This window comes from Trichoderma breve, chromosome 1 (assembly GCF_028502605.1).
Source record: "Trichoderma breve strain T069 chromosome 1, whole genome shotgun sequence".
In the NCBI taxonomy this organism is placed as follows: Eukaryota; Fungi; Ascomycota; class Sordariomycetes; order Hypocreales; family Hypocreaceae; genus Trichoderma; species Trichoderma breve.
The window spans coordinates 7,193,053-7,210,639 of record NC_079232.1 but is presented as its reverse complement, the minus strand read 5'-3'; the positions used below and the strand labels follow the sequence as shown (position 1 = coordinate 7,210,639).

Sequence of the window (17,587 nt, the reverse complement as noted above, 5' to 3'; positions counted from 1 at the left end):
CTGTTTTTCATCTGTCGCCGATTTTCACGCTCACTGGCGGGGCCTCTGGGTTTAAGAATCGTCGGCGTTGTTTAAACCCCGCGACCAGTCAGAAAAAGGTTGGTCGCTTATTAGAGCAACGAGCTCCATGGGGGTTTTGGCGTTTTACCGCCAGACAGGGTTGTGAGTTTTGAGGCTACACAAGGTGAAGACAGAACGGCAGATGATCAACTTCTCGCAAGTTTCGCAGCAGGGCCAAGTCGGTTGATAGCTGCTGATTCTACAGTTTCGAGTAAATCTCTAAAGGATTGTGTGAGTCTCGGAACCTCAAGAGTGTCGGCGGACTCAAACAAAAAAAGACTAGTAAGCAGAGCAGCAAAAAGGACCGATAAATCACGTCAAGTGGAAACGTTAGGAGAGCAAAAAGAATAGGATCAAAATGAAGAGGATTTAGAGTGAAATGGCTGGATCCACGATCCGATCAAATTTGGTGTAGGTTAGTCATGATTAGTGATGGATTGTGTACGTTTGCTCCAGATGCATGACCTTTTGCCGGATGTGGTGAGCAACAGTACAACTAGTAGAAATTAGTCGCGTCTTTTTCGGATTTTAAAGACATATTAAAAAAGAATGATAAGTGTAGTGGAATTAGAGCTGTGTATACGACTTTTTGGTATGTCTCATAGCTTTTGTTGCTTCGGAAGGGTGGCAGTCAGTTTCATCGATCGTTGTTGTAGACGTAGAATGACCGACTAGGTTCTTTTCCTTGTTTACGATCGTCTTCGATTTTACATACTGAAAGCGAGATGCATATCTGGATCCAAATCCATCTGTAAAACCAAATGCAATTCAGAAACCGATGTCGGCCCCATCCTCCCTAAAGAAAGACTCTTGGCAAAGCTAGTTTTCCGCGATGCATATGAGATGGTGGTCAACATACTACCTCGATTAGGAGGTTCAAAGAGATGCACATACATAGCCGGAAAGCCGTTCGTTTCGGTGCATGACATGACCCCCAACGGGTTGTGAGAATTCATGCGGAATTAACTGCTAACGCCCCGTTGGACGGATGACAAGAATCAAGGGCGGCAGCTACTGTAGAAACGGCAAGCCGGTTGAAGATCCCTGCACTCTTCGACGGGCAATCAATGCGCATCGCCGCTAGTTTTTCCAACTCTGGGGGCGGGAAATCCACTGTGGAATGACTTTAGCATAGATAGTGCCCATGGCTGCTTATTCTGCCTTGTCTGCGTTGCGGGAATCAAAATCCCCTCTTCTCCTAAGCTTGATCCCATCAACATGTGTGATAGATAATGCGGGACAGGCGTGATGCTGATGCTAATGTTAATGCCAAGTGTCCAATTAGCCGTCGGTTGGGCTAACTGTGGTCATCTTCTACTACGAATGCAAAATCGGACAGGGAATAGAAGGACACGATGTGGTTTGCTCTTTTTGAAGTCTCGGTAATAGTCCGAGCACAAAGGTGTCTGTTGAAATAGACCGCTATGGCAAAAGTGAAGTGACCACTCCAGTCTGTATAGCGTTGTATCTCTACCTAGTACATAAAGCATCCTAGTCATTCTGACAGTGTTTGCATTCAAAACTATCCAATGAGATACAGAGACCGGACTTCCTATGTGACGCTCATGATGCCACTTGTGAGTAGCACAGCCCATCTTCCCCTACCAATAGCCATCCCAATTCGCCATATAGTGCCATATATGCAATATCTAAACCATCAAAGGGGGTATCATAAAAATCTCGTCATGGGGTATCATAAATAAAACAGACAGACAAACAGACTGAACCGCGCTCGCTCATCCTCAACACATGCATGTACCTAGTAGTGAGTGAAACCGCCAACCAGGAATCTCTTCATGAGCCATCCAAAAAGACTTCGCCGCTGCACCCAGCCCTGCCAGGATAACGACCATGTCTCTGAAACCAGCCCCATCGTAACTCGCATACTTGCTCAACTACGTCGCTGCCTCCGACCCTGTCAGATTAACGACCATGTTGCGTGCAAGATGAATGTCACGAGGTACTAGGAGTCAAGCATCTGAACGACTGCCCGCTGCCCCCGGCCCTGCCAGGTTAACGGGTATGCCCTCCAGTTGACTCGCACTCAGTCCCAGATCCCCGATGAAACGAATCACCTCAGCCTTGACACTGTGCATGCCATGCCATCGTCACCCAGCTGCCACAACTTGCAGTTGGTGTCCCGTCTGGATGATCGTTTGGAATGCAAAAATGTCTCGACAGCAGACGAAAGAGCTTCGTGTCGTGGCTTGTTCCGCTTGTCCCGCTTGTCCCGCTTGTCCCGCTTGTCCCTTCCATCTTTGTCCATCTTGGGAGGCTGTCGTTGTTTTCTTTGAGGAGTTGATTTTGATGTTGTGTCGCGTTGTTGTCTGCGTCGTTGGCGAGAGAGTAACTTGGAGGTTTTTGGTGTAGATTGCGGCGCTTTGATGAAATCGGCGGCTGGGAACTCCCACTCGTCGCTTTCGGTCACGTCTTGATCGGAAGGTTCTGGGCTTGGTAGGGGATTTTGGTGATTGGCAGATGTGTCGCTGTCGTATTCGTCATGGAGTAGCATGGCTTGTGTGTATGATCGGATGTAGAGCTGCTCCATGAAGTTTGGCTCTTCATCGCGTGGATTGCATTCGATGCTTGGCCACGCCTCTGAGCTCGTATCTGGCGATTCGGGACTGGGACTTTTCCGAGCCCGCTTTGCATCTGGTTGTTCGAGAGTGTCGTCGGACTGAGAATCAGAGTCGGGCGTCCTCCTGCGCTTTTGTCGTCGCTCGGGGCTAGCCGTCGATAACGGCGGTGAGTATGGCGAGTGCAGAGCTTGAATGTCGGGAATTTGATCATCGTGAATAATTGGGTGGTGCAGCTTTGCCTTTTTGCGGACCAAAGGCGCTTCGGCGTCGGATTTCCGTTTCGCCATGATTTCGGATGACGAATCGCCAATACTTTCTGCTAGAATTCGTGTCGTGGCGATGCGTAGAAATGTTGTGGAATTAATCGCTGCGTGGTGAGGCTGATGTTGGATGTTGAAGTTGCACCGCTTTGTTGATTAAGGGAGATGATTCGAGATGACAAATGTCACGTGATGGTGAATCGTCCGCCCGGCAAAAATAGCTGGATCAACCACATAAACAGAATGCACATCTACAGAGTACTAAAGATGCTGAGAAAATGACTATACACATGATAAATTATTCAAAATCCATGAAATAATAATACTTATGATAATGAAGAGACAAAAAGTGACGATTAGTAGCTTTTGCACGGTGTAATATGGCGTTTATATCGGAGTATGCCGCTCCGTACTTTTGTCACCCTCATTGGTCGAAATGCTGACATAATACAGCCAGAGCACCAAGGGGGTGCCGGCATCAAATGGAATCTCACGCTGAGCTTCTCATATTCATCTTCATTTCAGCGCAACTCATCTCAAAGCCATCACACGTTATAGACCCCGAATGACGCGCATCTCATAGACCATAAAGCTATCCGTATTACTCATATAGACAACGAAAATCCTCATGTCGAGCGAATCATCAGAAGCGCAACCGGCGCCTCGCGCTGATGCCGTGACTTTTGCCCGCTTCTCTGCTGCCAATACAGCTGCCATTCATCTCCTGGACAATATTCGATCTGAACTGTCACCTTCATCCCTCAAACGCTACGGAAACACAATCGGCTACCAGCTGTCAATACCGCTATTAGCCAGCAATCATGACTCCAAAGACGTCTGGCGAATAGGCGCCGGTCCATCCACAGCAATCATCGAGAGGAAACTGGATCACCTGAAGCCAGACATTCTATTATGCCCACCAGATGGATCACTCAGTGCCACATTGGCGCGTCAATTTATTAAAGATTTACATGCAACCATTCACTTTCACGCAAAATCAGGTGTGCTGATGCTCAAGACAACATCCAGTCGACCCGTCACATATGAGCACGGCGATATGGACCACACAGACTTGGAGCTTGCTTTGCGCAGGATACCAAGCTGCGTCATGCGACGGAGCCATAATTTTATACGGTTTGGCGATTATCGCTTTGTTCTTGAATTCATCGCTCAAGATCAAGGCGAGGACAGTATCAAGACGCATCCAAGCAGTTATCGTGGACTCTACCCTTCACCAGCCCTCAACCCCGCCCCGATGACACACTCCAAGACCTCTTTCAACGTCTGGCTACACAACAAGATACCCGATACATCAATAACATCAGGCGTCAATATTTACACTGGAGAACCAGTCGCCGTCAAGCAGCTACACAACAAAACAGCACTCCTACCATACACCAGCAACCGACTCCAGGTCGCTCGTCAGTACGACGAGAGGCGAGACAGAGGTGTGCTCGGCATCATAGATGTATGGTGCGAACATAACATCTCCCCTCCCTGCTTTTCCAATCGGCTCGAGAAAGTCGATGACGATAGCTGCGAGCGGACATTCTATTCTGTGCCTCTAGCGAAGAATAATTTTCGCGATCTGCCATGGGTAAATATCGCATACGAAAAACGTCTTGCATTATTTTACCAGACATTATTGGGCCTAGCTGAGCTACACCAGCAAAATATTACTCACGGAGACATTCTACCAGAGTCCCTTCTCATCTTCACTGAACCCGAATCTACAATAAAGACCCAATCCCCTCCTGGGAGAGCGGTTATTTCCATCAACATGCGAAAACGAAAGACGAAGCCAGACCCGAGTGTTTGCGTAGCGCCCGAGATTTGGAGTAGTCGGAGTGAGCAGAATGGAGATCTGGACGAGGCCAAACTTGACATTTGGGCACTTGCAGCCTCATGGCTTTTTGCTTTTACCGTCCCTCCGAAGAACATGAAGATAAGAATACAGTCATATGGCGGCTTAAAGGCGACACTGGATACCCAGTCCAAAAAGGGACTAATAAAGGAACCACTAGTACTACTATTACGGCAAATGTTGGCATGGGAGCCTCAGGATCGTCCGAGTGCAGCAGACGCTCTTGCAGATGAAGTGTGGGATCCCATCCGGGACAAGATGCAGGAAGAGGAGGACAGCAAGAAGCGGAAGCGATTGGACATGATGCAGAGTGTTGACGGCGGAGACAAGAGAGTCAGAGTGCTTTCGCCTGATCCAGATGAATAACTACATAACCCTAATTTCGAATAAATTTCACGGATAATGGCCGTGGACCACTGCTGGTTAATGGATCTATCCGCAGGTACCTGATCTATCTTCGTCTTAATCTCTACCACGTACCTAGTACTGTATATCAACTCAGTGTACTTATGACTTCTTAACAAAATAGCTCTCGTCAGTACGCAACTCCCGCTCAATTATAATTTGCAGCGGGCTATTATCACGTCAGCTGTTTACAGGCGCTCGGGTATGGAACCACATTTGCGGCTGAAAAGGCTTCAATTTGACGGAATGCCATCACAGCTAACTCTTTTAGCTTCGATCTTGGCCCACAGCCTAATATAGCTCCGCCAAGCCGCCCAACTTTAAAATTAACCATATTTTATTTGGAACTTCCATGTGGCAGTAGGGAATAAATACTATGCTCAGCAGTTCAGCAACGGATTACTGGAATCCATTCATATGCCAGGTAACTATTGTCAAATGTGATGATAGTTACCACGTGGAGGCGAATCGTCAACTGGGTAACCAGCAGAGCTAGCTGTTTGTGGCTTCGACCCATCCACATATATCTTTCTGGATACTATTCTCCACCATTCGCTTTTACGAAGCTTAGTCTCTCGAATCTACAGCTATGGACTATCATCTATTGTTAAACAAAGGAATGCGGGGCAAGCGCCTCGATTCAGTTCCTCGGGAATGCCCCCACTGTAAGTACAGACAATCGACAAATCGTAGCAGCAATTTCCAATATCCTCCATGGTGAAATCGTCCAAGTCTATTAGACTGAATTAAGTGCCAGAAATTATTACTATATTACATACATACTCCATCGCTGAGGAATTTCTCCCAAGCATGTGTGATCACCGATTGCAATAATCCAAATGCATCAGGTAAACTTGGAGCTTGTCGTTTCAGCCAACGGCAGCATTACCTGCCAGCACTGGGAGTAGACATACAATTTATAACACATAGGTAACTATTTGAGTAAACACAAGAAGGGGAAGGCCCAGTATATCGAGTAAATACTGAGAGCTAAAGTGGGAACATGAAGAATTAATATGTCATAGTAGGCCCCGGTGGTGGGTGTGCTCGGGTCGGACGGCTCATTCATCCCGTCGCAGGTTGGAAATCGGTCTATTGATTTAAATGAAAACAATTGATAATGGCCCGAATCGCATTTCTGAACGGGCTAATATAAAGCCGAATAAAAAGAGCGTGTGGATAGTATCCCCAATGTTTACGATCAAAGGCTTCCGCTTCTGCTTCCGCTTGATTCCAAATAAACTGCTCGATTTCTCTTCCATTTGTCACAATTGAAAGTATGCTGTAACGCGACTTACACATCTTTTCTGACCACTGTCAGAAAAGCTTTCATAATCGTAGATCTGATTACCGATTGGGTGCTCACTCTTTTAAAGACCACCATGGTCTTGTCTCTTGATTTAAATGTTTACTATTTACTGTTGAGTTATAAGACTTGTTAGTCTTGAAGTTGTAACATTTTTGTTTTCAATATTCACCATTTCAGCTTTATTCTTGCATCAAGCCTATACTAAAAATGGAAACTGTTCTCATCATCGGCGGAACTGGAGCCCAGGGAATCCCTGTCATTAAAGGTATGTACTACTCCATACAGTACCATCCATCTGAGTGACGGTGCACTAAACATGTGATAGCATTGACGTCGGATGGTAAATATGCCGTACGAGTTATAACAAGAAACGCGGCTACATCGGAAGCCAAATTACTTGCAGAGCTACCCGGAGTTACGATTGTGGAAGGTGACTGCTATGACGAATCAACGCTCCGCAACATCCTCCCCGGCGTTGATCGTGTATTCGCCAATACTAATGGACTTGCAATCGGTGAAATGGCCGAGATATACTGGGGCATCCGCTTGTATGAGTTATCCCGAGAATTCGGTGTTAAGCACTTTGTTTACGCCAGCCTCCCTTATGCTTCTAAAATTGGCAACTTCAACGACAAGTACAGGGTGGGACACTGTGACAGCAAGGCTAGGGTTGCCGAATACATTTCTGCGCAGCCGACAAGTCCTATGGCCTGGTCGATAATAACGTCTTGTTTATACATGGAAAGCCTTTCGGAGTTTTTGGTGCCGACATATGAGCCGAGCGATGACATGCATGTGTTTGCATTGCCTCTTGGACAGGGCAGATGCCCAATGATAACGCTCGATGACAATGCGGCCTATGTCCGATGGGCGCTCGACAACCCATCACAAAGCAACGGACTTAACCTGAAGGTTGTGACAGATAACGTCACCGGTGATGAACTCGCCGCGGCATTTTCCAAAGTTACGGGGAAAAAGTCCGTCTACAGGGATGTTTCTCTTGATGAATATTTTCGCCTTCCCATTTTCCCTGATCCAGATGCTAAAATGTCCTCAAATCCTACCTCAATCACTGTTCGAAAAAACTTTTCTGGTCTCTGGAATAGTTGGAAGGACGATTTATGGAAGTGGGATTATCAAGTGTTGGATCGGATCTTGCCAACGCGAACTAAAAGCACGGAAGAGTGGATGGTGAAGACGGGCTATACAGGCAAAGCCGTACCACTTCTCAAAGATTTCATCTTTGCTGACAAATAAACTGAACTCTACCAAATAAATACTTCACTTCTATCTTAGTCATATATATAAACAAATTTCTATGCAAATAAAAGTTTCTCCCTTCTCTCTATTTATTCCTTTGCATCCAGAATGGTTTCACGATTACTGACAATAGCAGCCGCGGTAAGAACGCATGATCCAAGAACTACAGCGGTTCCACCAAAGATCTGAGCGTAGAGAAAATCGCCACCACGAAGATCAATCAGCGCTCCAGCAATAGGTGGACCAGTGAGACAAGCAAAGCTGACAATGGTGAAAATCATACCAACCCGCACGCCCATCTTTTGACGGTCTTTGGTTAAGCTACCCACACTGCCCACAAAGAGACTCTGCACGGCATTTGCAAAGAAACCGTAGACAATGATCCATGCCAAGAGGCCTGAGTATGAGTGTACCAGCCTCCAGAAGTACAAAAGCACTCCTGCACCAAATGTAAGAGGAATCAGCACATGTAGTGCATTGCCGATGACGCGGGCTGCAAACCAAGCTGGAAAGATGCGTCCCGGAATTCCGATACCGTTGATGGCGATGATGAGGTAAAAAGACTGATCGGGTGGAACGTGGATAACGTGGGAGCCGAATACTGAAATCTGTGTTTGCAAAGAATTAGACAACTGCACATAGGGAGGATAAGAGATACAGACATAGTAGTAGGCAAAGTAGAGACCCCAGAGGGTTAAGAAGATGCCAATGGCATAGAGTGAGTAAGGGAGCTCCTTAAAAGCTGTCCATTCAACAAGAGGGCCAGACTTTCTTGCCGCCACTCTTGGTTTCACGACGAGCAGAGTAATTGCCGAGTTGAACACAAAAACAAACCCCATCACACGCACCGACCAAGGTTCTCCAAGACGCGGGAGTAGCTGCTTAGCAATGGCAGGGAATACCATTCCACCGGTGGCAGCGCCGGCAGCAGCAAAGGAAACGGCCAAAGCCCTGTTCTTGTCATCGTAGTATGTGCTAATGAGAGAGATCATCGGACAAAAGATGAGTCCATCTCCAAGACCAACGCAGATGCCTTGCGCCAGCAGAAGCTGCCAGTACGTGATGGCAGAAGCCGCAGCGAATATCCCCAGAATCTGGAGGGCGCAACCTATGGCTAATGTGATACGGAGATATCCTGCATCGAGACTGCGCCCCGAAAAGGTGCCGACGAAGAAGACGAGTAACAGTTGGATGCTGCCAATCCAAGATATGTCGGATTGTGAACGGCCCAAGGTAGAAATGTAATAGGATTGAAAGAGGCCCCAAGATCCAATATAGCCAAAGGTATCAAAGATCATCAAGTGGCCAGCTAATATCTGGAGATAGGCAGTCCATCTGGAAGTAGATGTTGGTTCCATCGCCGGGGAGGGAGGGCTTGACGATGTTTCTTCCGAGGAGACAGCCTCGGTCTTCTCGGGGTCGACAACCGAGTTGTCTGCCGAGTTGTCCATTTCTCCTCACACTTTTGTTTTTGGTTTCTCTTGCTAACTTTCTCCTTAATGAACTTTTGAGACACAACATATAGGTGTCACTTTTACTCAGCTGGTTGAGACTAGCTCTCCGCACTACCGTAAATCCGCAGATCGCCGGCTTAGAAGGGAAGGAAAATTTTCATTGGTAGCCGCATCAGCACAGCAACTAATGCCGGTCAGAGAGGCAGGGTAAGCGGATGATGCTTAGAAAGGCAGGTTGCTTGACTCCTCCAAGTTCAGGATTAATTTGTCAAAACTTGTTCACCTTTCACAAGGCTGGCACTGTATATAGGTTTTAATGACGCAAATATTGGTTTCAGCTTGCAAAAAGAAACAGCATGATGAACTAGAAATCAAGAATATCCAGAACCTAAGGAATGGCACCTTCTATTAATAGACATAAGAAGGGGATGCCGATTTAGGTATTTTCTTGGCGTGCCTGATTTGCCTGGGATCTTCTGTTCCTTGAAAAATATATAATAACTTAGTCACAGTATGACGAACAACGGTGTTCCTGCGCAATAAATCAACCATAACTGAGCAACAGATATAAACCCCTGAATAAGCCATAAGCCAAAAACTAAATGCAAATTCTGCGGCCTAATCTAGAAGTTGCCGGGGAGTTATCGGGACATGAATCGGACATCTCACTTTTGCATGTGGGCTACTATGAGCTACCATATAGAGTATCATCACAATATAGCCTCAGAAGTGTTTAGGGTTTTACGTGCTTATAGTGGATCTGGCTGTCTAAATCCGGCCGAAGCTGATGGGCGCAGTCGGTAGTTGGAGTTGTGCCGAGCCTCAAATGTTACCCCGTCAGCAAAGTACTGACAAACCAGTTGATCATATGCGTAGAAGGATTCAAGGTTAGGATTGGATCTGCATGCACCATGCACACCGCCTGTAGGGCTGGAACTTGCTGAATACCACACACGCACTATTGAAAAATCCGCGGGACGAGCCGCCAACTAAAGCAGAGCATCGGATTTTAAACAGCATTAGTACTGGGTAGACTAATTGTTATTGTTATTACCACAAACCTGTTTCATGATACTATGTGTTGCTCGTATTATAGTAGTGGTTTCCGGAGTTTGGAAAGTTAGTACACTCCGCTAGTTGCGAAGCATGGATATTCTAGAAGCCAGGTTGCATCGTACGAGTTCAATGGCAAGCTGCTTACTTGATACTAGTAGATCTCACCTGCGTACCAGAGAGAGTCAGTAGTGCAAGCAAATCTTATGCGGTGAAATGATTCACCGTAGGATTTTACGAGCTGTGGGGCGCAAACTTGGCATCTCCTATTGTAGATCTTGGAAAGGCTGAAATAAGAAAGCAAACATAATCTTGGCACATGCTTACCAAAGAACAACATTCATTGTTCCACGAGACCTTTTGAAGATTCTGTCCCGCTTTTCATTTCCCTTCTATCACTTTTCGGTCACATCATCGGGGCTGGCTTTGATGCTACCATGCGCTCTGGCCAATACGGCAATACAGTCTGCCAGCCAAGGCAGGTAGGTGTTGACCAGCTGAGATCCTTCTCTTTCCAAAGCCGGCTCGGGCGTATTAGTTGAGGCGATCTGTCCAGGGCTTAAAAATCCTCTTGCCTAATGTAGGAGCCTATGGAGGCAAGCATAACTGGGGCAGGCGTAAAACACTAGTGGCAACATGTGTCGTCTTATATAATTCATCGTATAATTCTATCATATATACGACTATAAATAGGCTATTCAGTGTTGTTCTGATACTCAACTGCTTGGCATGAATCATTAACATCTTCAATTTAACCATCCATTCACAGTATATATATTGACTGCAAAGTCCTCCGCAACTGTTCCTTCTTTCATCCAAATCAATACCCCTTACAGCATCGTTCCTTCCTGGATTCTCGGACTACTCTTTCTTAATCTACTCTACTTTTGTTTTCAGTTTCTCAACATGTCTATTTTGGCTTCGAAAACTATTGCCATCAACATTGTTGATGTGCAAGACGGCCATGGTTTTGCCGTCGAATCTCAGCTTGGAGACTTCAACCGTTTAGCCCTTCTGGAGGCTCAAGTCAAAGAGCTTACACAGTGGAAGCGATCAATCAGCCCAGCAATCACTTCTGTCTCATCCAGTGTTTCAGATTCTGGATCAGATTCTGATACCCCCTCTTCAGAACTATCACTTGATACAAAGGAACTTCTTCCTCCTCCCGTTTCTACTGGCGACGTCGTCAAGCCTTCAAAGGCTGCGGCAAGAAATAACCTCCCAGCAAAGAAGCCAGATATGGATATGACATCTCGTATTTTGACCATCATCCAAGGATACGGTCATAATGAAGAGAATGCTGAAGGCGAGCAATGGCTGGGTCGTGCAAAGTTTGTTCCACGCGTTCAAAAGCACGTTGACAGCAATGTACCAATCGAGCTTGTCCTGCCTGCATTCCCCTGGAAGAGTGTGAACAAGGTGGAAAAGGTTCTTGGAGCTTTGCCCGATTTGGGTGAGGAGCTAGCCCTGGGTCGTCTCCAGAATCTCTGCGAGGATATCCAAGAAATTTACGCCCCTGGAGCTTACGTGACCATTACTTCAGACGGTCTTGTCTACAGCGACTTGGTGGGTATTTCGAGCGAGGAAGTTTTTGAATACGGCTTGAACCTGCGACGTATGGCTGAGGCGAAGGGCTATGACCGTCTCAAGTTTATGCGAATCATGAACCTCGTTGGCGTCAGCGACAGCATTACACTGACCAAGGAGGAGTATGTCAGCCGCGTCGATGAATCCCGCAGGATGCTCGTGGAAAAATACATGCCCAAGGGATTCGATGCTCGTGAGGCCATCGCCAACGACCCAGATATCAACCTCACATATTGCGGCTACATCATCTTCCTCAACAAGGATTTACGCTACAGCCCTGTAACGGCCAATGTTACCACCAAGGGAGAGTATAAGCGAACGGTTAAGCGAGTTGCCAGCGACATGATTACCCGTGGCAAGGTAAGATCTTTATTTCGGGCCACCCCGGCACTGGTTGCATAACTTTTAAACTAACATTCATATTTCCCAGGCCTTTGCCGCTGCTATTGACGACAACTTTCCCGACCACGTTCGTCTGTCTATCCACCGATCCACCGGTACCAACAAGCTGTCTTTCCCTCTGATCCCTCAGCCGAGCCATTTCTCCATGACCCCGTGGCATTGCTGTCTTGCGGTCACTTCCAAGGGCCAGTTCCGCACCGCTCACGCCATTGAGTTGCGCGAATCATTTGATGTCATTGAGCAAAACGGACGGCCTTACTATTACCGCGACCGGTCAGATGTGTGGAAGTGGGATGTGCCTGTTGAGTTTGAGGTTTTCTACCCTAGAGGCCTGTATATCCGAGCGAAGGCAGCAGAGGGTGAAGCTGCGCCAAAGATTGGTCCTAATGAACTTGCCAAGATTAAGAAGCTGAGCAAAGGATTTTCGCCTGTTATTCCCATGGGTTTTGCTTAGTTGTATGGAGATGGACAATGAGTTCGATTGCTTTGGTACAAAGTTTGGAGTTTTCTTAGTCTTTTCTTTTTTACTCTTCCAGTAGATAAAAGTTTTTGTTTTAGCTTTTGACACAATTGACCGATGTTTTGTTGTAACAACTTGACTAAGTTTGCTCCTAATGTTTATTTGTTCTTTGATAATGGGAGTTTGATCACATGCAGTAGCTGTTGACAGTGTTCGATGAGTCGTCGCGAAAGACACTGTCAGATTTGAAATCTCAAGGCGCTGTGCTCTAAGAAGCACTGGCTTACGGCGCTGCCTTTGCTCGATATGGGTCTTACAGGGGATGTCAATGCTACGATGACATACTCTATATTAAATCAGCACGCCACACTCCCCGTTTTATCACAGTTAACTCGAAGTTATCGGGGAATTATTAATTGCATGCATTTGCGCGTATCCTCCCATTTGAAGCTGAGCAGTGTGAGTACTTGCACTGATTGTGTCTCATCGTCTCGACTCAATAAGGCCTGATCGCTTCAGCTGACAGCATTGGTGTATGCTCGCATCGTGGCGAAAGCCGTAAGTGATAGCGATTATTCTGATTATTTTAGTATACGTCAAGGTGTATATCTCTACGTACTACAGAGCCAATCTTCAGATTTTAATATGCTTACATTTGTTACCCAACATTGCTCGCTATTTTATGGTGGCCATAAGAATTGACTAAGTTGAATCTAAGCCAATGCATACAAATTCCGGAGCCGAGGCTATGAGATTAGCGTGTATCGCTCAGCACTGTCACAGTAAAATCTCTTTCAAGCATTCGGAATTTACTTTTCTAAAAAGGCGAAACTCGATGCGGCCTAGCCCACGTTCTTTCGCATTTTCGGTAGTTTCTTACAGAGATAAAGAACTGAGACGACGAAATTTTCACGCAATAAAGATTGATGTATCAAATTTCTTGATCAATGGATGCTCAGTAAAATCTTCAACTTTATTACCCTCTCTTCATATCAAAACATCGAAGCAAGTCTATACTAGCTATAAAATCCCAACTTGTTACAAACGCTTATTGTGCCTACTACTTGTCCTTCGCAAAAAAGCCTTGGTCACGGTAATCCTTCAGCACCGACGAAGGCTCTCCGGTATAGCCAACCTTGACCATCCATTCCTTGATGGACTTGACTCTAGTGGGCAAAATCTCATCCAAGAGAGCATAGTCCCTCTTGGTCAGCTCATCTTTCCAGGTGTTCCAGAAACCCGAAAAGTTCTGACGGAACGTGAACAAGGTGGGATCATTGCCACCACCAGCAGCACGGCCGACAATCGCATCTGGCTCGGGGAAGATTCCTAATGTAAAGTATTCATCCAGGCTGAGATCCCAGTGAGTTGCCTTTTTGCCGGTAACCTCTGTAAAGGCCGCAGCAACATCCTTCCAAGCGATATCTTCAGTACCAACGTGGAGTTCAAGGCCGTTGCTGCGCTCCGGGTGGTCAAACAACCAACGGGCGTAAGATCCATAATCTTCGAGATAAATGAGGGGCATCTTTGCGGTTCCAATGGGCAGGGCAAAGACCATTGTTTCAGGGTCGCTGGGGTTGGGGAAAGGTCGAAGAAGTTCCGATAGACCTTCGATATAGAGGCATGAGGTCAAGACAGACCATGCCATTGGCTTAGTTGGCTGAGCTGCAATGAAGTCGACAACCTTGCCCTTTCCATCCAAATGCCCGGTTCTGTACTTGGGGTTGTAGTTTCCGAGCTTAGTGGCATATTCAAGACCGGCATAGAGGAAATGCTTTAGACCAAACTGTCGGGACAATTCGTAAAGGCGGGTACCCCAATAGACCTCGGCCTTCTCTCCAATAGCAAAACCGTTGGTGTTGGCGAAAAGGTATGAGACGCCCTCAAAAGCTTTAAGGAGGGTAGGCTCATGGTAGCTGTCTCCCTCAAAGATGGTGACTCCAGGGATTGCGGCGAGTTCCTTTGCTTCAGGAGAAGAAGCATTCCTGGTAATGACACGGGCGGCATATTTACCGTCAGACGTAAGGGCTGCAAACAGATATTAGTGAACAGAATTTTTTTTAAACCACAATTACGAGTATACCTTTGACGACAGGGACTCCCTGGGCACCAGTGCCACCGATAACAAGGACTGTTTCAGGCATGTTGTAGATGTGGAGAGTAGAGTTTATGAATTGAGCTTAAGCTTGAATGTTTGTTGGTAGTTGAGTAATTGTTGTGAAATTGTTGATGAGGATATTTTTTGCTCTCTGGATATCAAGAGGACTTATATAGACAATTGAATCAACTAGCATCAATCGAATTCGTCAGGCCACTTTGCTTTAGGTTCAGCCATTATTGAATTCTTGTTGCCAGCCTCGGGTGAATTACATCACAACTGCGCGGGCAACCTTTCTCCAAAACCCCGCGACTAGGGATGATACGCATCACTTCGGTTGCCTTTCGCTAAGGATTCAGCACTATTCGCTTCTACTCGCCAAGGCTGTCGCTGACAGATGCGTTTCTACACTTGAGCGGTTAGTCATTCGTTGCATTACGTAGAGTTAAATTCACGGTAAACTAATCAGCCGGGCGCTGCGCTGAAGGATGAAATACTAATCATCGCGGTTTAGCGTGCTGCAGCCATGCATAAGTAATCACGTCAGATCAGTAATCATTAATTCATGTACGAAGTCTATCTAGAAGAATATGCTTTGAAATGTTTCAATCGGAGCATACAAAATTCCGTTCGCAGAAGCAAATAGTCTTTTGCTTTATAATTATGGAACTGAATGAATCGTTGGATGAGATTCAATGGCAAAAAGAATATTAAACAAATGGGTGAATGTTTAGACGGAGTTGTTATTACAGTGTCGCTACTCGCCCTAGGACTGTACGGTTATCCGCGAAAACTCAGCCAGAGACAAGCTTTATCATCATACAGTAGAGCGGATTAATCGAGTCAATTCCTAGGGGTATACCTATTAAAGAAAGAATGAGCCTAAAATATCGTTTTCTATATGTGTCACTACTAATGCAACGTTCATGTCTTTTTTTCCCTAAGAAATTAAACGCTAGGACGACCTAAGAGAAAGATACATGTAAATAGTAGATCAGCATCACGGCTGAAGAGAAACAGCTGGAACCAGTTGGTACAAGTTGACCAATCTGTTTCTCGCGCTCCTATCGATCAGTAATTCTTTCAGCCAATTCAAGCCTTCGGTTTCCAGTGAGACCGTGTACAAGCAAGGCAGATTATATCGTTGTCAAGCCATTATGCTGACTTGATCTGGGGTGGTAAATCAAAGTCTCAAGCCGCATTCACACCACCAATACCTACAAAATTAATCATTACAGAATAAAATGCCGCAGAAGTATACAGCTGTCGATGTCTCTATGTAAAGGAAAACCTTTCTAGTTCTGGCCGTGGAACTGCTTCTAACGAGTCAGCTTCAGGACTAACTGTAGACAAGATGACATCCACCACGCAATGCTCTCTGCTGCCTTAATCTGTCAGGATATTCCTTGTCCCTTTGCCCGAAGGATTCTAAAGTTAGCCTGAGTGCTCAGGTTGGGCTTCTAAAATGCAACGCCATGTCTTAGGCACAGGCCACCCCTTTTCACTTGAGTGAAGCCTTGACTAGCAACACCCCCTGGCTACTATGGGTAGAAAGAATCATATGCATGGACAAGTTAGAAGAATTTTTATTGTACAATACGATCTCGGCCTTTCCGTGGATCGCTGCTCCCACACGGCGTCATAATTATCGACCTTCTCCGCTCTTACCGCCCCAAAGCCTCTGGACACAACGGTGCATCTGGACGGCGACCTAGTCGGCGACCAGCAGTTGAGATGAGCCTATCATCACTTTGGATTCCCTATGATGATAGGTTGATGAGGGCTATATAACCGGGCTAGAATACAGCTATTGGAGGAAAAAGACACAAACAAAAACGCGTTTGGTGGACGCAGTACCACGTAGGATTCCTCTAATCTACGATGTGGGTCAGTATTACCTCGTAAAACTGTTGAATTATGGCGCGGGGTCTCATGGATGGCCCAGTGATGCTCTTTGTCATTGCTCGGACATTATATGTCAGGGAACTTATTCATCGACCTACATAGAAGAGACTGTAACCGGGCGTCTCCTCGTAAATGTCGGCATCCCAGAGGAAGGACGATGTACAAGATGGGAATGCAGATGCAGACAAAGGCCCTTTGACAAGAACAAGTAGTATTTTGCCTCGTATTTCTTAGACCGTATGACGCGTTGGCTTAGGCCCCAAGCGAGTAGCAAGTCTGACCCATAGACGCGTCAACGCTTGCAACTGCCGTCTCAAGGGCAGGCTCATCATGATCAATCTTTCAGGTGACGAATATTTTACTAATTTTAGTGGTTCTATTATCAAATTCCATGTAAACAGTCACAATCGACACCTCAGGCTTATAAAATTAGGGGGTCGCTGCTTTTGCGAGGCGAGTGCCCATGGTACCAGTAGCTCTGCTAGCGAGAATAAGCCTTATCATGTTGTTCAAACGCCTCCTTTACTCTCCAAACCAGTTCCTCGTACATAGTCTGTCAATATAACCCTTGAAAGATCAGATGATTTGATTATGGCTAATAGTTGTGCTTTAGATGACGGGCAAGAAGGTTTACTTGTAAGGGGCAAAGAACTGGGGATACGAAATACTTCTGCCTGCACCAATGTTGCATTATTTCTAAGCGACAGAGGGATTTATCAATGCCAGTCTTCTTCCCATATAGACTAGTCAGGCGACTGGTGTAACAATTCGCGTTATACGAGACGAATTTTGTACAATTATTCAAAGATCATGTATGATCCAATGAGAGTTTCACAAGAGGATACACTCCTGGGCATAATGATCTCCTAGCGAAGACTTTTACTCGAAAAT

General features: G+C 46.1%; 6 protein-coding genes across 6 annotated transcripts; 3 read left to right on the top strand and 3 right to left on the bottom strand.

Moving 5' to 3' along the window:
- Window positions 1-2,131: 2,131 nt before the first annotated feature.
- T069G_02122 (uncharacterized protein) lies at window positions 2,132-2,926 on the bottom strand (the record flags this gene model as incomplete). The annotated part of the gene is made up of 1 exon (XM_056169332.1): window positions 2,132-2,926. One exon carries the CDS (start codon window positions 2,924-2,926, stop codon window positions 2,132-2,134), a length of 795 nt encoding a protein of 264 aa, XP_056034648.1.
- A 601-nt stretch (window positions 2,927-3,527) lies between these two features.
- Window positions 3,528-5,129, top strand: T069G_02121 (protein kinase domain-containing protein; the record flags this gene model as incomplete). The annotated part of the gene is made up of 1 exon (XM_056169331.1): window positions 3,528-5,129. The coding sequence occupies one exon, from the start codon at window positions 3,528-3,530 to the stop codon at window positions 5,127-5,129; it is 1,602 nt and encodes a 533-aa protein (XP_056034647.1).
- A 1,555-nt stretch (window positions 5,130-6,684) lies between these two features.
- T069G_02120 (nmrA-like family domain-containing protein) lies at window positions 6,685-7,734 on the top strand (the record flags this gene model as incomplete). Its single annotated transcript, XM_056169330.1, has 2 exons — window positions 6,685-6,742; window positions 6,803-7,734. The coding sequence occupies 2 exons, from the start codon at window positions 6,685-6,687 to the stop codon at window positions 7,732-7,734; spliced, it is 990 nt and encodes a 329-aa protein (XP_056034646.1).
- A 92-nt stretch (window positions 7,735-7,826) lies between these two features.
- On the bottom strand, window positions 7,827-9,188 carry T069G_02119 (major facilitator superfamily domain-containing protein; the record flags this gene model as incomplete). Its single annotated transcript, XM_056169329.1, has 3 exons — window positions 7,827-8,345; window positions 8,400-8,770; window positions 8,846-9,188. 3 exons carry the CDS (start codon window positions 9,186-9,188, stop codon window positions 7,827-7,829), a joined length of 1,233 nt encoding a protein of 410 aa, XP_056034645.1.
- A 1,962-nt stretch (window positions 9,189-11,150) lies between these two features.
- Window positions 11,151-12,687, top strand: T069G_02118 (pyoverdine/dityrosine biosynthesis protein domain-containing protein; the record flags this gene model as incomplete). The annotated part of the gene is made up of 2 exons (XM_056169328.1): window positions 11,151-12,191; window positions 12,262-12,687. The coding sequence occupies 2 exons, from the start codon at window positions 11,151-11,153 to the stop codon at window positions 12,685-12,687; spliced, it is 1,467 nt and encodes a 488-aa protein (XP_056034644.1).
- A 1,066-nt stretch (window positions 12,688-13,753) lies between these two features.
- T069G_02117 (nmrA-like family domain-containing protein) lies at window positions 13,754-14,837 on the bottom strand (the record flags this gene model as incomplete). Its single annotated transcript, XM_056169327.1, has 2 exons — window positions 13,754-14,721; window positions 14,777-14,837. 2 exons carry the CDS (start codon window positions 14,835-14,837, stop codon window positions 13,754-13,756), a joined length of 1,029 nt encoding a protein of 342 aa, XP_056034643.1.
- Between the last annotated feature and the right edge of the window lie 2,750 nt (window positions 14,838-17,587).